Source organism: Sceloporus occidentalis, unplaced genomic scaffold, assembly GCF_023333645.1.
Source record: "Sceloporus occidentalis isolate IW3139 unplaced genomic scaffold, rSceOcc1.0.p SCAF_3, whole genome shotgun sequence".
In the NCBI taxonomy this organism is placed as follows: Eukaryota; Metazoa; Chordata; class Lepidosauria; order Squamata; family Phrynosomatidae; genus Sceloporus; species Sceloporus occidentalis.
In genome coordinates this window covers 129,420,456-129,441,954 of record NW_028316983.1, presented here as the reverse complement: position 1 = coordinate 129,441,954, position 21,499 = coordinate 129,420,456, and the positions used below count along the sequence as shown (strand labels likewise).

Genomic DNA, 21,499 nt, shown 5'->3' with positions numbered 1-21,499 from the left:
CAGGCAACTGAGCAGTGCTAATTGGCAGCTAGAGTACAGTATGGCCCAGAGGGCTTGCAACAATAACAACTCTAGAGCAAAACCAATTGTAATTGAACAGCAAGCAAAGAAAAGAAACGGTGTAATACTCTTAACTGCTTTGTCTAGTCATAGCAGCATAGTTGAGGTACTAACTCTAACTCTTCCCTATATCTGCTTCTTGATCTTTGTTTCTTTTGGTGGGGAGGGGTTGGCTTCCTCAATTAGCACTGAAAGAGAAAGGGTTCTCATCAGACTATTACAGTGAGGTTGTGGGTTATCTTTGCTGTAGCAAGGGCTTTTGATTGTGTACATTTTTGTGTACTAAAGCATATTGACTGTTGAACACAAATGGGAATGGCTAGGCCCTGTACAGACCAGCAGAAAGAGCCGGCCTGTGGGCAGACTCAGGGCACAGCGTCCTGATGCTGGACACCCTAATACTGCCCCCCAGGACACAATTTTGGCATGCGCCAGTCCACATGGTATGCACCATCATGATGCACCTCTGGCGTTGCATCCACATGATGCAGCATCGAAGGGGCATCATAAAGCCATGCTGCAGCGGCTTGGAGGGTGCAAAAAGGAGCTGCTTTTTGCAGCTCCTTTTTGTGCTCTCCAAAAGACAATCAGGGCCATGGCATGAGGTTGCTACGGCCCTGATCTGGTCAGAAAAGGGGTGGCTGGATGCCGCTCCTTAGGGGCAATCTGTACAGCCCCACAGTCTCCCAATGACTCCAGATAAATGATAGGCCCATGGAATGGATTGCCTGTCACAGCCAATTAGTATAAACACAGATCTGAATAGCCAACAGCAGCATAAGTTGGTTTAACTTGAGGCCCTTTACCCAAGACAAGTTGTTTCATCTGGAATTCTGAAAGCTCTTGAAACAGAATTCAGCACTTAAGGTGAACTCTCAGGAATGAAAGTGTTATTGAGCTAGGGCCTTTTCACAGTGCATAACATTCTACTTGATTCTACTTGAACTGTCATAGTTGCATCCTTCCTATCCAATCCTGGGATTTGTAGTTTGGGAGGCACAAGAGCTCTCACTCTGGCTGAGAATTCTAAACACCTTTCTGTAGTGTTACAAATGTGTAGTGAAAGGACCCCTTATCTTTGGTCTACATCATGGAGTTGAAATATATGACTTGAGGCTTAGCTGGCTCTGTTGATTTAGTACAAGTTCCTCAATATAACCCGTTATCCCTTATTTTGCCCTCTTAATCTGAAACCTGAACACCACAGTGATTTGGATTTGAAACTGAATTTGAGGGAAAAGCCCCAGATTAAGGTTTTTACAATGTAAACATTTGAATTCTAATGGGGGGGAAGGGGGGCACATTTTTAATGTTTCTAGATGGGCCATTGCATTTGCCACACCTTAGACCATGGCTCTTCACCTGTCATCTGGGTGAAGAGGGGAGGGGTGGGAACTGTGGACTACGAGATGTTTTTGAACTACAACCCTTATAATCACCCATCATTGGCTATTCTGACTAGGGCTCATGGGAGTTGTAGGCAATCATCATCATCATCATCATCATCATCATCATCATCATCATCTGGAGGGCCAAAGTTGTCCACACATCCCTTAAGGCGATTTCTTTCCTTGTAGCATCACTTTCTAATCATACTCCTGTTTCTAGGTTGGATGTTTTCTGCTTCAAAGAATTCAGTGCCTGTTATATTTCTGTAAGCTTTCTGATTTCAAGCCACCTTTTGCTGCAACAAAAAGCAGTGAAAAGGCAATTGTTATTCACTGTTGGGCCCAGTCTGTCTCCTCTCTTTCCATGCATCCTGTCTTCCCTAATTTACCTCCCAACAGCCTTTTTATCATTTTGAAATGGAGTTTGGAAATCCCTTGACTCTGCTGATGATGTCAGACAGCCTACAAAGAGTGGAAAGTCTGCCCTCTGGTGGTTCATAGGAAGATATAATAATTACTGAAAGGAAATAAATGAATTGGATAAATATATGAAATATATAGATAAAAAGCTTACAAAAGCAATTTTTAGATAGAAATTTCTCAGGCAGCGGTTAGATGCATCTTGAAAAATTTTAACCAAATGTACTTTTATTTGAAAGTAAGATTTTTAAGAGAGCCAATGTTTTGTAGTGGCTTGAGTGTTTCACTATGATCGAAGACATACTGCAGAAATAATCCAGTTTCAGACTTCTTTAACTGCCCTGGCTCAGGGCTAGGGAATCCTGGCAATTGTAGTTTTTTGTGGCACCAGAGCTGTGTGACAGGCTAAATGCCTCACAAAGCTACAGTTCCCAAAATTCCCTAGTATTGACCCAGGGCAGTTAAAGCGGTCTCAAACTGGATTATTTCTGCAGTGTGTTTTGGACGTACAACTCTGAAAAACATGGTTTTGAATGCCTGCTTAGCCATTGAAGCTCACCGGGTGACCTTGAGCAATATTTGTTCATCCTCTGAACAAATATTGCCAAGAATACCCCATGGTAAGTTCACTTTAGGGTCATCATAAGTCAGAAATAGCACACAACAACAATATTACTTAGCAACTTCTTTTCCTGGGCATGTCTCAAATCTACTAGTAAAATATTTTTTTGGGGGGATAACCATGGAGACACTTATAAGATAGTATAGAATCATAGAATCATAAAGTTGGAAGAGACCACAAGGGCCATCCAGTTCAACCTCCTTCTTCCATGCAGGAAATCACAATCAAAGCATCCCCGACAGATGGCCATCCAGCCTTTGCTTAAAGACCTCCAAAGAAGGAGACTCCACTACACTCCAAGAGAGTGTGTTCTTCTGTCGAACCGCCCTTACTGTCAGGAAGTTCCTCCCAATGTTGAGGTGGAAACTCTTTTTCTATAGCTTGCATCCATTGTTTTGGATCCTGTTCTCTGGAGCAGCAGAAAACAAGCTTGCTCCATCCTCAATGTGACACCCCTTCAAATATTTAAACAGGGCTATCTTATCACCTCTTAATTTTCTCTTTTCCACACTTAACATACCCAGCTCCCTAAGTCGTTCCTCATAGGTCATGGTTTCCAGACCTTTCACCATTTTAGTCACCCTCCTCTGAACGTGCTCCAGCTTCTCAACATCCTTTTTGAACTGTGATGCCAAGAACTGGACACAATATTCCAGGTGAGGCCTAACCAAAGCAGAATAGAGTGGCATTATTACTTCCCTTGATCTAGACAATATATTTCTATTGATGCAACATTGACCTTTTTAGCAGCCATATCACACTGCTGACTCATGTTAAATATGTGGTCTACAAGTCTCCTAGATCCCTTTCACATGTAGTTTTGTTAAGCCAGGTGTCCCCTCTATAAATGTCATTTTTTCTGCCTAAGTGCCATACTTTACATTTCTCCGGGTTGGAATTCATTTTGTTAGTGTGGCCCAGCTTTCTAATCTATTCTGGTCATTTTGAATTTTGATCCTCTATTTATAAGCATGCCCTCTATTCCTTCATCCAAATCATTGATAAAGATGTTGAATAGCACTGGGCCCAAGACAGAACCCTGTGGCACCCCACTGGTCACTTCTCTCTAGGATGAAGAAGAGCAATTCTGAGTACTCTTTGGTTTCAGCTGGTCAACCAATTACAAACCCACCTAACAGTTGCATTGTCTAGCCCACATTTTACTAACTTTTTTGCAAGAATATCATGGGGGAACTTGTCAAAGGCCTTGCTGAAATTAAGATATGCTATATCCACAGAATTCCCTTCATCTACCAAGCTTGTAATGTTATCAAAAAAGAAAAAAAAAGAAAGATCAGGTTAGTCTGGCATGACATGTTTCTCAGAAACTCATGCTGGGTTTTTGTGATTATGGCATTCCCTTCTAAATGTTCACAGAGTCTCTGTATGATGATCTGCTCTAGAATCTTTCCTGATATTTATGTCAGACTAACTGGGCAATAATTGTTGGGATCCTCTTTTTTCCCCTTTTTGAAGATGGGGACAAAGTTTGCCCTTTTCCAATCTGTTGGAACTTCAGTTATTCTTCAGGAGTTCTGAAAGATTATTGCCAGTGGCAATGAGATTACATTTGCCAGTTCTTTGGATAGAATTTATGCCTCCAGGACCAGATGAACTATATCCAAAGAACAGGCAAATGTAATCTCATTGCCACTTGCAATAATCTTTCAGAACTCCTGAAGAATAAGAGAAGTCCCAACAGATTGGAAAAGGGCAAACGTTGTCCCCATCTATGCTGTATTTCCCCTATTGTGTCCTCTCTAAAAAGACAAAAATTAAATACAAAACAAAAATGAAGTAAACTTTGTTGCTGTTGTTGTTGTGTACTTTCAAGTCATTTCTGACTTACGTTGACCCTAAAATGAATCTATCATAGGATTTTCTTGGCAAGATTTGTTCAGAAGGGATATTACCCTAAAATGTTGGGGGATGTGGGGGTCCCCACCAGTAGTGTTAGCATCTCCTTAGAACGTTGGGGAAATCAGCTCAAAAAGAGGTAACTTTGATCGCATTCCCACTTACAAAAAAAAAGTGGTTTGCGATCTGAATCAATGGATCGATTCGACAGCGGAGCGTGGTTCCCACTACATTTGCCCCGATCGCATTTTTTCCCTATGAAATAACCCACTTGTGGTTCACATTCACAAATGAATTGGTTCAAAATGGACCTGCTCCAGCCGGCCGAAAGGCAAATTTAAATCGATTCAGATCCACATCTGGTTCACACTTGCACAGAATCAATTTATCCAAAAAGATGCAGAAAACATCAGTGTGAAAAAGACACAGGTTAAATGGGTCTAGCGCATGGCCTCCCTCTCCGAATTGCTTCAGTTAATTGATTCAAGTAGGAACCAGGGTCATTTGAACTGGTTCAAACTGATTTGCAATCTGGTTTAAAAGATAGTGGGAATCAGGCCTTTGGAGCTCTATTTAACCCGTGTATACCAGTACTAACTGCAGAGAGCCTCTGGATTTAGTAAATAGAAGAGTTTTATTTAGAAATGTACAAAGGTGGACACAAACATACACAAATAATGCAACTTTAACAACCATATAAGGCTAACATAAAGGAAAGTGTGAAAAGTTGTATAGTGAGAAATCAGGAATTAGAGAGGGCAATAATTACCAGTTATGAAGATAGGTCCATGGAAGATGCAGCGAGGCTCAGACAGCATCAGAGGGCAACACAATGAGTGGGAGAGACCCGGTCTGATATTTATATACTGCTTCATACCCTCTAGGTATACCACACAGTGTAACAAAGCTTTGATTTCCCATTGAATTGACAAAAGGACTCCAGAACAGCTGATGGCTTGAACTCCAGAGTGACAAAAACATTGAATGGATTTGAGACAACCCCTGGATAGTTGGACAAGATGTGTTAATAGGAACATAGCCTGGGATAGAGGTGGATGTATGGTCCTTAACTGCTTTGTGATGAGACTTGGTTTTCATTGTGAGAGAAAGTGCAAAGTGCTGGATGATTGGAGTGGATCAGCAAACTAATTCAGCATTTCTTTTAGTATTATCTAGGACCCCCACATATTTTTATTTCAGTGTAACCCTTTACTTAGGCTCTCTACACACCGACCATTAAGGCTGGCATGGGAGTGGAGTCGGGGCATAGTGTCCTCACGATACATGGCCAACTGTGCCCCCAGGGCACCCTGATACCATGTGCTGCTTCACATGATGTGCTGCATCATGGCACTCCTCCAGTGCTGCATCCATATGACACAGCTCCGAAGAAACATGAACAAATACAGCTTTGACCCTTTGAATGTATTTCAAAGGGTCCTTCAAAGACACACCTTTTTGGATATGTACATTAAAATACACTGTACCTAGTGGTTTACATTACCACCTGGATTTATCAGTTTATTCAAGTGTTGCTATGTATGGCTTCATTTCTAGGGTTCTAAGTTTGTCTCCAGAGCCAATGTGGCATAGTGGTTTGCATGTTAGGTTAGGACTCTGGAAACCAGGGTTCAAATGTCTTCTTGACCATGGAAACCCAGTGGGTGACCTTGGGCAAATCACACCCTCTCAGCCTCAGAGAAAAGCAAAGCCCCGTTAGCATGCCCTACACCTCCGCACTGGAGATGGAGATGAAGGAGCCCTGGTGGTGCAGTGGTTAAATGCCTGTACTGCAGCCATTCACTCAAAACCACAAGGTTGCGAGTTCAAGACCAGCAAAAGGGCCCAAGCTCGACTCAGGCTTGCATCCTTCCGAGGTCGCTAAAATGAGTACCCAGACTGTTGGGGGCAAATTAGCTTACTTGCTGTTCACCGCTATGATCTTTGGAATAGTGGTATATAAATAAAACAAATTATTATTATTATTATTATTATTATTATTATTATTATTATTATTAACATCTAGCTTTGGACATGTTGAAATGACCTGTGGAAACTAAGGGGCTGTACATACAGCCCCTAAGGGGCAGTGGGATGCCGCCCCCTTCCTAGCCAGATCGCGCTGCGGCAACCTTACCCCAAGGCCCTGATCCAGCCTTTTGAGGGTGCAAAAAGGAGCTGCAAAAAGCTGTTGAGATCTTGGCGTGTTACAGACCACTGGATTGCGGCGGTCTGCTGCCGCCGCCAATTACTGCCTCCGGGAACCGCAGCAGCCAAACGGCGCGGTTCCTGGATGCAGCAAAAAAGGAGCATGAAAATCGCGCCCGGAAGAGACGCCGCAAAGAGCTAGTCGTGCACTCGCGGCGTCACTTCCGCCATGCGACGTGCGGATGCAGAGCGTCCGTTACGTCAAAATAGCGGCGGCTGTGTGGAACGGCCGCTGCCATTTGTTATGGACTCAGTCCGTGCTAGGGTTAGGGGCATCTGAGTCCGTCCTAGGGTGCCTGTTTGTAATGGGCCCTTGTGTGCATTGCAGACACTTTAAGAATCAGTAGAAAAACATCTCTAAATAAACTGATAAAACCAGGTGGTCATGTAAGAAGGAGGCTCCACCACTCTCTGAGGGAGTGTGTTCTTACTGTCAGGAAATTCCTCCTAATGTTTAGGTGGAATCTCTTTTGCTGTAGGTTCCACCCATTATTCTGGATCCTATCCTCTGGAGCAGCAGAAAACAAGCTTGCTCCCTCCTCAATATGACATCCCTTCAAATATTTAAACAGGGCTATCATATCACCTCTTAACCTTCTCTTTTCCAGGCTAAACATAACCTGCTCACTAAGTCTCTCCTCATAGAATCATAGAGTTGGAAGCGACCACGAGGGTCAACCAGTCCAACCCCCTGTCATGCAATAACTCACAATCAAAGCACTCCTGACAGTTCATTGAGTTTGTCAACAAATAAGCAGAATTCTCAGATTCTGAGATAAGGACATTGTCTGCTATCTTTTGCAACAAAATATGTTTGGAAGTGTGCATTCTTTGGAGGTCTTTAAGCAGAGGCTGGATGGCCATCTGTTGGTTATGCTTTGATTGGGATTTCCTGCATGGCAGGGGGTTGGACTGGATGGCCCTTGCGGTCTCTTCCAACTCTACAATTCTATGATTCTATGACACTTGTGCAGTTCCAGTTTCAACCATTCTGTGTCACTGCTGGCTAGCACTGTGCTAAGGCTAGACAAAGAATTTGCAGGAAGACAGAAGAGACGGTTGGGAAATGGCGACTGGGAGCTTGCAGCTCAAATCCTGCCTGTTTAATTACATGCCATTTCAGAAGAATCTTTAAGTCCATTGTGTATCCTGAAAAGAACCAGACTTTCCCATCAGAAGGAAAACAGTCTTGTCAGAAATGGTAAGAACTTGCCTTTTCCCACTTGTCTTTGTGGCATTCACTTTCTCTCTGATCATTTCTTTTAGATCCTGAACCATCTTGAAGGATTGCTGCCTGGACTATTGCAATCTTCAGCATGAAACATATGCAGATGATTGGTGATAAAATGCAAGGTTATTTCAAGATAAGTAAACATGATAAATTTGAAAATATACAGTGAATTAGAAATAAAAATAATGACTATAGAAGGGAAAATCTTCTTGGATTATTTATTTTGATCGCAGGTAGAATCAAGAATGGTAATATTTGCAGTTTGAATGGTCATGCAGAAGCAGATGAAAATGGAAGCAGAGTGCTAGCCTGAGAATGAGAGAGAGAGAGAGAGAGAGAGAGAGAGAGAAAATCAAGCCAATAAATAAAAATCCCACAGAAAACCATGGTGTTAATTTTTTGCTCTTAATATAGAACAGAAAATATCCATGGAGCTGAATTCAAGGGAACAGGAAAAGAGAGAATGCAAATGAAAAGTGTAAGTAGAAGATTTTGGAAGCTGTGTCAGCACATGTACCTGAAGCTTTTTGAACTATGAAGAAGTCCCTACATTTTACAAAAACATCACTGGAAATCTAGCAATCAGATGACTTTAAGAGTAATATATGCACACAACCAGATATCTATTTTTTTCCTTATTTTATCAGCTGTTCTCATGTCAAACAGCATGTGCCCCATTCTATTTACAACAAAGCTCTTGCACTTTCATTCATTCATGGGAGTAGAGTAATATCAACTTAAATTCAAGCACTGCATGGTTTGAAACTATTTTCTACTGCACTTTGGGAAACAGCTCTTGAAGAAAGCAAAAAGGTTTTGCATCTCCTGTGGCTTCCGTGACATCTAGCATTGTGTTACAAGAGAGAGACAGTTTGTTGTTGGTAACTGTCTTCGGACTGACTTCAACTTATGAAGACCTTATGAATGAGAGTCTTCCAAGTTATCTTGTTATCAGCAGCTCTGCTCAGGTTTTGCAAACCCATGGCCTTGGCTTCCTTGACTATGTCTGTCCATCTGGAATGCAGTCGTCCTCTTTTCCCATTGTTTACAGCCTTATGAAGCATTATTGTCTTTCCTAGTGAGTCATATCTGCTTGTCATATAGCCAGAGTACAACAGCTTTACTTTCATCATCTTGACTTCTAGGGAGAGTTAAGCCTGATTTGCACTAGGGCCCATTTATTTTTCTTTTTAACAGTTCACTGAATCTTCAGAAGTGTTCTCCAGCATTGAAATCAGCTTTCTTCAGGTCTAGAATGCATGTCTTGGTTTCCACTTTCCATTGTATAACAAACTCCAGGAGAACATGATCACTCTCACCTAAGGCTCTTGCTACTTCCACCTCATTAACCAGATCATCCCTGTTGGTTAGGATGAGATCTAAAGTAGCGGATCCCTTAATTGCCTTTTCCATTTTCTGGTCAATGAAATTGTCTGCAAGGCAAGTGAGGAATTTCTTACACCTTAAATTTTTGGCAGAGTTTGATCTCTGAAAATATCAGGATAGTTGAAATCTTCCATTACTACTACATCTCTCCTTTCTGAATGTGTGGTCATCTGTTATCGGAAGGCATCATCTAAGTCCTACAGAGGCATAGAGGAGAAATTAGGTTTTGTTTTGTTTTTTTGTTTCTAGGGTGGGAAATGTTTTGTTTCATTTTTCTTTTAAAATTATAGGAGCATGTTTGTAGTAGTTGTTTGGTGAGAAGTATTTTTCATGAGGCTAGTTTAACTGAATATTGTATAAAGCTGTCTGGAAAAAAGTGAAGGGTCGGATCTAAGTGTATTAAAGATATGATGGTTTTCTTTTATTCATACTACTTCTTCGTTTCTTCATACTGGTTATCGTCATTCTTTGTTTGAGAGTAGGAAGCAACAGTCTGTTTGATACATAAAATAATGCTTAAGAATAAAATAGAAAATGAATATTAAAACAATAGAAAGTCTCATTGCAGAAGATACACCTATGACATATTTATGAGAGCTGTCTTATAGTTGAAACACAAGGTGGTGCTATTACACAACACTGAACAGATCATCCTGGAGGAGAGCAATAGCTCTGTTGAAGGCCTATATCCATTAGACGAAGGGACCTCAGGGAGAAATGCAGCAGATCATCCACAAGCTTGAATCATAACAAATTCTGATAGGAAAATTCAGGCAGTCATTTCCATCAACTGCTTTATAAAGAACAACTGACATGTTTCAAATCTGACTGCAAGTGAAGGTGGAAGGATGGAAATAAGTGTCAACAGCAGGCAAGTTTTGTCTATTTCTCTCTCTCTCTCTGTATACGTAGCAATGTCTGACTCTATCCTATATTCAATGCCAGAGGAAAGGAGAAGAGGCTTTGTAGTGGCTAACGTGCTCAAAGATTTGCAACTGGATGCAAAGGAACTGTCTGCTCGAAAAGGGAGGTTGGTTTCTAAGAGTTAAAAGCAGTATTTCCAGCTAGATTTTCACTCTGGAAATATGATATTAAAGGAAAAAACAGACCAAGAAGCTCTGTGTAGTCAGAAGGACCCTTGTGTTCTACTTTCTGAAATTGTGCTGGAAAATCCTTTGCAGCTACACAGAATTGAAGTTCAAATAGAAGATGTGAATGATAATTCTCCACAATTCACTAAAAAGCAAATCCTTTTTGAAATATCTGAGCACGTACCCAAGGATACTCGATTTCCTTTGGAAAGAGCTCAAGATTTGGACAAGGGAGAAAATGCTGTTCAAAACTACACACTTAGTTCTAATGAACATTTTTGGTTGGATGTGGAAACCCACAAGGATGGTGGCAAATATGCAGAACTGATACTGAATAAACAATTCAGTGAGGTGGATCCACAATTTCGCTAGTTCTGTCAGCAGTGGATGGAGGCATCCCACAGAGAACTGGAACGACACATATAATTGTTGATGTTCTGGATGCCAGTGAATCCACGTACAAAATAAAAATAAGGGAGAACAGTCCTTTGGATGCACTAGTCACCAAAGTTAAAGCAAGTGACAAGGATTCTTGTTCCTATGCAGATATCACCTATTCTTTCAGCCAGGTACCAGATGCAGTATAGAGATCATTCAGGTTAAACAAAAATACTGGTGAACTTTCTCTTGGTGGGCCAATTGACTATGAAGAACATACTATGTATGAGATGAACATCAGAACCACAGATGGAGGACGTCTCTCTGCTTACTGCAAAGTCATTGTGGAGGTTGAGGATGAGGATGAGAATGCCCCGGAGGTAACCATTACATCCATCACCACTCCTTCAATTAGAAGATTCTTCCCTAGGCACTGTGGTAGCTATACTTTCCCTTTGTGCTAAAGGCTATAGAGAACCAGCTAGTGACCCAGCTAGTGATCCAATGGCCTCTGGACAGAGAACATGTCTTTGAGTATAACATCCCCATCACAGCCACTGATAAGGCCTCTCCCAGTGAGAATTATTACCATTCAAATCTCAGATATCAATGATCCCCCCCCCTCAGTATTTGAAAACAATATTCTAGTATAGGCTTTCTTATTGGCTTAATCCAAATTGTTGATCTGGACACAGAGAAGAACACACAAATGGTCTGTTCCCTTTTGCCTTTATGGGTGGTCCAGCATCATCTTACATTTCCATCAACCCTGAAACTGGCAATCTGTATGCCATCCAATCCTTGGATTATAAGAATATAAAAGAGTCTGATGTGCCCAAGCTGTGGTTAAAGGTTCTCTTTCACTGAGATCAGAGGTTTTTGTCCAAGTCCATCTCATGGATGAAAATGACAATGCCCCCTTCATTCTCTATCCACTTCAGAACAGCACTGTCACTTCAAATGACCTGATGCCCAGTGGAGCAGACACTGGCTACCTCATAACCAAGGTAGTAATCATGGACAGAGACTCTGGTCAGAACTCTGCTTTTTTATCAACTTCTGAAGGCCACACAACCTGGTCTACTCACTGTGGGGCACCAAAATGGAAAAGTGAAAACCATGATGACAGTAATGCAGAACTTAATTGTGATTGTTAGAGGCAATGACCATCCTCCCCTATCTGCCCCTGCCACAGTACAAATTCTTTTAGTGGATGGCTTCTCTGACCCATCTACAAAAATTACGGATATTCCTAAGGAAGAGATGGTAGAGGAGGAAGCCCACAAACTGACTTTATATCTAATCGTATGCTTGGCTGCTACCTCCTCTGTTTTCTGTACTGGTGTTTATTGTCATCTAGGTGCATAAACAAAGAAAATTAATATGAATTCTGCAACTGATATATTTGTGGAATCTAATTTCCCAGGATAACTGCATGGATTCTGGAACAGAATAATTTCCCCATGGTTACAACTATGAGGTGTGCTTATCAGATGGATCACTGAACAGTGAATTTTTATTTTTGAGGCTTGTATTTCTTTTTTCTGCAGCATGCACACTCACAGGATAATCCAAAGACTTCACCTGGTTCAAAGGAAAGTCCAAAGCTGAACAACACATTTTATAGGAACATATGATGTGGGAAGCATGAATCAGAAGAAGCTAGTCATTGTAAAATAAGAAAGGGAACATATTACAGTACCTGGTGTGAGCAAGCTAAAGTACACAAGAATGAAAATTTTGAGTCAGATAATTATCCAGGGTTTACTCAAAAAATCAAAGCTTAAAAAGAAATGGGGTGGAATTAATAATGATGAGCGGTGTAGCAAAAGCAGTCAAAGATTATAATATAAAGTCTGGCTGAATCATATCAATAAGACTTCAGGGAATATAAACATAATTCAGATTTATGCTCCAACTGTGGAGGCACAAGAATAAGAAATTGAACAATTCTGTGTTGAAGTCCGGGAGAAACTTGATCACACACTAAAGCAGGATTTCTTGTTAATCATAAACAATTGGAATGAAAGAGTAATAAAAGAATGGAATCAAATAGGAAAATTTGGCCTAGGATCAAGAAAATAATCAGGAGATCTACTGACTGAATTTTGCAAGGCCAACAGTTTGTTTATCACAAACTTAGGCAGTTACCAGATGGTCAATATAGATATCACATAGACTACATAATTGTGGCAAGATCATGAACTGCTAACATCAAAAATCAGAGTAAAGCTAAAGAAAAACTCTAAACCAACCATCATGCTAAAATACAACCTAAAGAACATCCTCATAGAATTTTAAAAGAATTTAAATACAGATTAGCACTATTAAGCCTAATTGAACTTGAGCTAGAAGAACTCTGGTCTGAAGCCAAGAACATTGTAACAAAGAAATTCAAAATTCTCTATATGTGGCCAAAAAGAAGGAAAAGCCTCAATGGATGAAAGATGAAACTCTTCAAACAGTTAGGGACAGAAAAGAAACAAAAAGGAAAAGGTGACAGAAATAGAGTCAGGACCCTAAATATAACTGTTCAACAACTTATGAGTTGGGACAAGGAGAACTACGGTACTATAATAATCAGTGCCGAAAAATAGAAAGTGACAACAAGAAAGGAAGAACAAGATCCAAAAAAAAAAAATCAAAGGAAAATTAAGCCAGGAGTATGCGCCCAGCAAGGGAACTTGTTACATGACCACATAGAAATAAAAAGACAATGGAAACAATATATTGAAGAATTATATAAAAGAGATGAAAAAAACGACAGATTAATTCAAGGAAGAACCATTTGGAGAATAATATGCAATTCTGAAAGTGAAGTAGAAGCTGCATTCAAAACACATGGGAGAAATAAATACCAGGAACAGATAGGATATCGATAGAACTGCTTCAGGCTACAGGGATACAATCTACCCTAATTCCTTGGAGCAAGGAACACAAAAAAATTAAGATATGCAAAGGACACAATAGTACACGCAGAAAATAGTGAAGACTTGGAATGATTGCTGAAGAAAGTCAAAGAAGAAAGTGCAAAGGCAAGTTCACATTTGAACATTAAGAAAACAAAAATATTGACTGTAGATGATTTACATAATTTTAAAGTAGACAATGAAGATGTTGAAATTGTTCAAGATTTGCCATACCAGGGTTCAGTCAGTAAATCAGAATGAAAATGGTGGTCAAGAATTCAGAAGGATAGGTATTTGGAAGGGTGGCTGTGAAGGAACTAGACAAGATCCTCACGTGTAAAGATATATACTGAATACTAAAATTAGGATTGTCCATGCAATCCTATTTTCCATTTCTATGTGCAGTTGTGAAAGCTGCACAGTGAAGAATGCTATTAGGAAGAAAATGTACTCATCTAACATGTGGTGCTGGAGGAGAATTCTGTAGATACCCTAGATTGCTAAAAAGACAAAGACATGGGTCATTGAGTAAATCAAGTCTAAACTTTCCTACGTAGACTGAACTGAGGCTGTCATACCTTGGATATATCATTGGAAGACAAGACTTATTAGAAAACACAGTGACACATGTCAAGATAGTAGAAGGTTGTAGAAAATGAAGAAGATCCCACTTCAGGTGGATAGATGGAATCAAGGAAGCCACAGCCTTCAGTTTGCAAGACTTGAGCAACTGTTGAGGATAAGGTCTGGTGAAGATGGAGGTCTTTCATTCATAAGGTCACCATAAGTCAAATTTGACATGATGGGTGTTAACAACAAATTAATAGCATGCAGTGCGACACCACTACTAGTACAGAGCTACCAGTGTGCTCATACTGCAGTATATGTTAACACATAATGGCTGTTACCAACAAACATTGATAAATTAAGCTATATAATCACATCACATTTGTTTGTGAAGTTTCCTCACAGAACATGACCAGTATTTCCTTCTAGAATCTGTGATCTTTCAAGAGAGAGAGGTTCCAAAACAATTATTTATTGTGCTTTAAGGAGCGATATATGAAAAAGACAGTACTGAAGTGTTTTTTCTGAGCATAGCCACATGATGGCACCATAGGAACACATTTTGCTCCCTGAACATAATTCCCAGGAAGCTCTGTGCAGAGTTCTATGTCAGGAAAGAAGGTCTGTGGTGAAGGGATAACATTTAAAGCAGCCAGACATTCAGCACTGAAAAGCACAACATTTTTCTCCATCAGTAGAGAGTATTACTGGGTAACAGGTCAGAAGCTTTATAAGTGGGCCAGAAAGTGAAGAGAATCAGATTTCTGAGCCATGGAAGACTGCTTCAGGAGCAAACAAGGTCTGTGTTTATTATTGTTCCTTTGTGTGACTGATGTACTGTGTGTCTCAATTCATTATTCTGTGCCTGAAGAGAAGAAAAGTGGGTCTCTGGTGGCTAATGTTTTGAAAGATTTGAAATTGGGGATTGGGGAGCTCTCTGCTCGCAGAGCCCAGCTAGTATCCAAAAGCTCCAAGCAGTATTTCCATCTTGATGCCCACTCTGGGTCACTACTCATAAATGAGAAAATAGACCGAGAGGCTCTGTGTGGTCAAAGTGAGCTTTGTTTATTACAAAATGAAATAGTGCTTCAAAACCCCTTAGAGTTCTATACAATTGAAGTGAACGTGGAAGATGTAAATGACAATGCTCCCAGATTTTCTCAAGATGATTTTCAGCTGGAAATTCCTGAGATTGTTCCCCCAAATACAAGATTCCCCTTGGAATCTGCTCAAGATGTGGACTTGGGAGAAAACAGCATCCAAAACTACACCCTGAGTCCCAATGAATATTTCAGGCTTGGAATAGAAAGCAAGAAAGATGGAAGAAAATCCATTGGACTTATTCTGGAGAAATCTCTAGATAGGGAAAAAGAACCACATTTGGAGCTGACACTTATGGCTTTGGATGGAGGGATACCTCAGAGAACTGGTACTGTCAAAATCAAAATCAATATTTTGGATAATAATGATAACTTCCCTCAATTTGTTCAGTCTGAATACAAAGTAAGAATAAAGGAAAACAGTCCTCAGGATACTCTTGTCTCCAAAGTGGAAGCCAGAGATTTGGATTTTGGTTCAAATGCTGAGATCACCTACACCTTCCATCAAGTGCCTGGAAAAATACTTGATTTGTTTCATTTGAATGAAATGACTGGAGAAATCACAGTTAAGGGAGAAACTGATTATGAGAAAGAGACCAGTTATGACATGAGCATCAAAGCAACTGATGGAGGGGGCCTTTCCGGACACTGCAGTGTTCTGGTAGAGGTTGAGGATGTGAACGACAATGCCCCAGAAGTTTCAGTCATATCCCTTACTGATATAATCCAAGAGGATTCTCCCCTGAACACAGTCGTTGCTATTTTCAGTATTACAGATCGTGACTCTGGGGACAATGGCAAAACTATGTGCTCTGTTGAGATGAACCTTCCCTTTGCATTAAGAAGCACCAAGAATAACTACTACCAGCTTATGATCCAGAGCCCTCTGGACCGAGAGCGAGTCCCTGAATATAATGTCACCATCACAGCCACAGACCAGGGGTCTCCTAGGCTAACTTCAACAAGAATTATCCATGTTCAGATATCAGATGTCAATGACAACACCCCAGTGTTTGAAAAGACTTTTTTTGAAATGAGGTTACAAGAAAATAATATTCCTGGTCTGCTAATTGGCTCAGTTCATGCTGTTGACCTAGACATTGAGCAGAATGGCAAAGTAAGTTACTCGCTTTTGCCTGGAAAACTCGGTGGTAGCCCTGCAGCCTCTTACATCTCCATCAACTCTGAAACTGGAAACATGTATGCCGTCCGATCTCTGGACTATGAGCAAATAAAAGATTTCAAAGTCACAGTGATGGCTAAAGATGGTGGTACTCCTCCTCTGAGCTCTGACGTTGTTGTGAGAGTTGTGGTTGCAGATGAAAATGACAACGCTCCCTTCTTCCTCTACCCTCTTCAAAATAGCACATCGCCCTGCAATGAGCTCCTTCCCAAGATAGCTGAAGCTGGATATCTGGTCACCAAAGTGGTGGCTGTGGATCGAGATTCTGGTCAGAACTCTTGGCTTTCCTATGAACTGCTGAAGGCCACAGACCCTGGCCTTTTCAGCATAGGAGCCCAGAATGGAGAGGTGAAAACCAGGAGACCACTGACTGAGCGAGACTCAAGCAAACAGAGGCTTATTATTGTGGCCAGAGACAACGGTGTCCCTCCTAAGACCAGCACTGCGACACTCAATATACTTCTAGTGGATGGCTTTTCTGATCCTTATCTGAAGGTGGTGGATGTGCATCCACAGGAGCATGAAGATGAGGGCACCTTGACCATGTATTTGGTGGTTTGCCTGGCATCCGTCTCTTCTGTGTTTCTGCTGTGCATTATTTCCTTTGTTGTTATCAAATCCTGCAAGAAAGACCCGGGTGGCACTTTTATTGCTGCCCCTCCTCACTTTCCTCCTTCCAGGCCTGACATCCCAGAGAACTGTACTGATTCTCAGAGTGGGTCACTTTCCAGGAATTATCAATATGATGTTTGCTTAACTGGTGGATCCTTAAGCAGCGAGTTCAGATTTCTTCGGCCTCTCATTCCTGTTTTTTCTGTTGCGGACACAAATATCCCTGTGATCCATAAGACTTCTCCTGGTTCCCAAGACCTCCCAGATTCCTTGGAAGATAATAAATTGAAAGAACAGGTGAGTAAATATATATTAAAAATATTCCATATGCTAAATAACTTGGCCATTGGATATGCCCTTTCATTGGTCCCCAGTGACTGTAGATACAATAGGCCCTTGGTATATGCTGAAGTTTGGTTTCAATACCCCTTGTAAATACCAAAATCCATGGATACTCAATTCTCATATATAGTGGTGCAGTAAAATGGTGTTCCTTATATAAAATAGAGAAATTAAGGTTTGGTGTTTGGAATAATAATAATAATAATAATAATAATAATAACAATAATAATTCCATGGATGGTGGAATCCATAGATGCAGAATTCATGGATACAGAGGGCTAACTGTATTTAATTCTTGCACGTTTTACTTCCACTATATGAATGGAAAATTGAAATGAGTCAAGCACATCTGATAGTTGTTTCTTCATATTTCTTTCCTTAAATTGGTGGTATATGGATTTTAGGTTATTATTTTTGCATTCTGTATATACCCGACTATAAGTCAACCTCTTGTATAAGTCGAGGGAAGTTTTGGGGTCACAATTATTGATTTTGATATGATCCTTGGATAAGTCGAGGGTAAAATCTAGGGGCATGTAACAAAGGCTATAAAGGATGATGCAAAGGAAAACAATTGCAAAGAAATTACAAAATTCTAGCAGGCATAACTATTTGTGCTCAAAATAAAGGCTGGTTGGATGAAAAAATAGTGGACCAGTGATTCTAGGACAGGTTAGGGTTTTGCCTTTCACCAAGGGATGGTCCTTTTTTTAAAATAGGTGTTCAAGTACAGTACTTACAGTACCTATATTGACCCATGGATTAATCGACTGAGGTTTTTTAGGTCAACTTTTTGGCTAAAATTTCTAGACTTATACATGAGTATCTACAGTAGTCTGTTTAGTTACCAAATACATGCAGTTGTTTCTGCACTATTCATTTGTTCTTGTTTCTAGAAGTAAATTTCAATTCTGTGTCTGTGTTGTACTACTATCCTCATATAAACATCATTTCCACTAAACAGTGTATGCCAACTGTATTTTAACCTCTTTCTGAATCAACAGCTGAGAAACAGCACATCTGCATGATAAATAGCCAAAGGTCAGTGGTACATTGTTGATTCAAAGTATCCATTAGTCTTGATCTGAAGATCTTTTTCTAGGATGCCTGACTCCTTATACTGCAGAAAGTGATTCATGTAGAACCTGAAACTATCCGAGATTTAGGAAGCAGAGTTTTGTTATGTGTTTGAAGCTACCATCACTTAGGCATGGCATGAAGTATTCTGGTCAAGTATTATACTGCATAAATGGATTAATGCAGAACACAAAACTACCACAGCTTCGCTAAGTAGAGTTATTTATGTGTTTGATGCTACCATCTATTAATTGTCACCTGAAGTATTCCATTGAAGTATTTGGCCCACTTTTGGTCAAAACTGCTCCCTTTGTGTGATGTTGTGTTCAGCTGTAAACTTTGTATAACCCGCATGATGGGGGGAAAATTTTCTTGGTTCCACCATCATCTTGGACACGTTTGATGAGGATATGAGCGAGTGTGCCTTCTTGTTTACTGCTCCCAGGTTGTGGAACTCCTTTCCCTGGGAGGTCTGCTTGGCCTGTTCCCTGCTACCTTTCTCTCGACACGTAAAGACCTTTTATTTTAGGTGGCATTTGGTTTTTAGTCTGTTGCTACCAATAGAACTTTTAATTTGGGGGGTGTAATGTTATTATTTTATCATACCCTAAATGTATTTTGAATGCTGTTTTTAATTAATATATTTAAATTGTATTTTTAAATCAAAGTTTAGTTTAATTGTGTTTTAAATTTAGCACTAAGAATGTTTAAAAATTGTATTATGTTTTTAAAATGTTGTACACCTCCTTCAATCCTGTGCTAGGAGAAAGGTGGGTTTCACAAAGCTTCTTCTCAAAGTCTCGAGGCCACTTTTTACTTCAGGAACATCCAAAGACTCTTTGTGAATGGGACTTGCTCCACATCTACCCTTAATATGCTTTCCTTAAATGAATAAGGCCTAGGGCCCCCAGTGTCTTCCTTTGATAAGTTTTAAAACTGCGGTAGCGTGATTTCTGTGTTTTTATTGTTATGAATTCACTGAATCGGAAGTTTTTCTTGAAACAAACGAACATTAACTTTATTTACAAGCATGTAGCTTATTTAAGATCGTTTTTTTAGATGGTATGGTTACAATAGTTACAATACATCAACAGTTGCACGTACTTTCCTATTCAGTTTATTTTCACTGAACGCTTCTAAAACTAAACTGTTTCTTTCTGCCTCTTTAGCATCAGAACTCTCCACCCCTTCAATGGAACTCTGAATTCTGCCAAGGGAACTCTTCATGACTTTAACTGATTCTTAACTGATGGTTAACCATTGCTCACTCCTCCATTTTATAGCCATTCCTCCCACAGCAGCTCCTCCCCTATAGCCAGTCTGAATTAGCACTGGCTTTTGGGAAATGAAGTCAACCTAGTGACTTGTCACATAGGGATACTAAATAAATAAATACTGAAACATTAAATAAGAAAGCAGCCAAAAGTTTCACATTTTCTTCTTAAGCAAAAAGACAAACCTTATTTATCCAACAAATGCCCATTATATAATGTACAGTCGGCCCTTCTTATACACTGATTTTTTTATATACGGATTCAAGCATCTATGGTTTGAAAATGTTTTAAAAAAAGGTATAAATTTCAAATATCAAACCTTGATTTTCCATTTTTTATAAGGGACACCATTTTGCTATGTCATTATATTTAATGGGACTTGAGCATCCACGGATTTTGTTATCCACAGGGGGATCCTGGAAATAAACCCTAGTGTATAATAAGGGTCCACTGTAAACTGTTTCACAGAGCTGACCTAACAAAGTAAATGTTATAGTGGGCCCTTAGTATCTGCTGGAGTTTGGTTCTAGGATATCCCATGGATACTAAAATCCTTCTGAGTTCACCCCTCCATGAAAGAACAGAGCCACTGTAAAACAGTACCTCCAAGTCCCATCCCAGAGAGTTGGCCCAGAAGGATACCATAATTGATGGGATCCAAAGCCACTGAGAGATCCAGTAGAACCAACAAAGAGACGCTCCTCCTGTCCAGTTCTCTGTGTAGGTCATCCACCAAGATGACCAAGGCTGTCTCTCTTCCATAGCCAAGCCTGAAACCAGATTGAAATGAATCTAGATAATCCATTTTATCCAGAAACCCCTGGAGTTGGGAATCTACCACACATTCTAATACCTTGACCAAAAATGGTAGGTTGGACACTGGCCAATAATTATCCATTATGGTTGGATTCAATGATGACTTCTTCAACAAAGGCCTCACAATCGCCTCCTTTAGGTAAGATGGAACTCTGCCTTGTTGTAGGGAGGCATTGATTTACCCACTCAGCCAGTCCCCCTCTGGCCTGTTTGATAAGCCAAGAAGGACAAGGGTCTAAGAAACATGTGGTGTATCTTACCTCTCCAAGAATCCTGTCCGCATTATCAGGCTGCACAAATTGAAAAGTACTCATTAACACTGGACAAACAGGTGCCAAGGTTATATCCACTGGCATTGTATCAACTACAGCAACCAAGTCGGAGTGGATCTGCTCGACTTTATCTGCAAAGTGCCGTGCAAATTCTTCACAGTGGGCTGCCGAGTGATCTGCATTTTCTACTTGAGGGGTGTGTACAAGAGACGCCTGACCACTTGGAACAGCTCTTCTGGATAGCTCTGTGCAGATGCAATGTGGGCAGCAAAAATAATTTCTTTGCTGCCCGCACCGCAATGAAGCTTCGAGTCTTCTGCAACATCACTCTAGTCTCCATCTTACTTACTTATCCTTGCCAGCTCCCTGGAGAACCAGGTGGCTCAACCCAGTAAGAGAAGATGCTCAGGAGCAATTGTGTCCACTTCCCTGGCCATTCTCCCATTGTAAAGGTTGTCCAGAGCTTCAACAGAATCACCTAACAAGGTGATTCGAAACTCCCCAAAAGCATTCAGGAATCCTTCTGGATCCATCAACCTCTTGGGGTGGACCATCCTAATCAGTCCCCCACCCCTGCAGAGTTTCCGAATCTCAGTGAGTCTAAGCCTGACCAGATAATGATCTCTCCATGACAATAGAACTGTGGCACATTCCTCCACACAAAGATCATCATCACCCAACCCAGCACAAAAAACTGGGACCAGAG

The 21,499-nt window shown here is 40.5% G+C and overlaps 1 protein-coding gene and 1 pseudogene across 1 annotated transcript; both read left to right on the top strand.

The window, feature by feature from the left end:
* Nucleotides 1–10,086: 10,086 nt before the first annotated feature.
* LOC149316770 (protocadherin beta-1-like) lies at nucleotides 10,087–12,009 on the top strand (annotated as a pseudogene).
* Nucleotides 12,010–14,724: 2,715 nt separating this feature from the next.
* LOC149316769 (protocadherin beta-16-like) lies at nucleotides 14,725–19,695 on the top strand. Its single transcript, XM_089516235.1, has 3 exons — nucleotides 14,725–17,309; nucleotides 18,359–18,395; nucleotides 19,601–19,695. Exons 1-2 carry the CDS (start codon nucleotides 14,889–14,891, stop codon nucleotides 18,380–18,382), a joined length of 2,445 nt encoding a protein of 814 aa, XP_089372361.1. The 5' UTR covers nucleotides 14,725–14,888; the 3' UTR covers nucleotides 18,383–18,395; nucleotides 19,601–19,695.
* The last annotated feature ends 1,804 nt before the right edge of the window (nucleotides 19,696–21,499 follow it).

Excerpts from the sequence above, each read along its gene's own strand:
- LOC149316769 (XM_089516235.1), top strand. The coding sequence starts at position 14,889 with ATGGAAGACTGCTTCAGGAGCAAACAAGGTCTGTGTTTATTATTGTTC. Across the intron at positions 17,310-18,358 it reads ATAATAAATTGAAAGAACAG|CTGAGAAACAGCACATCTGC; the intron begins GTGAGTAAATAT and ends CTGAATCAACAG.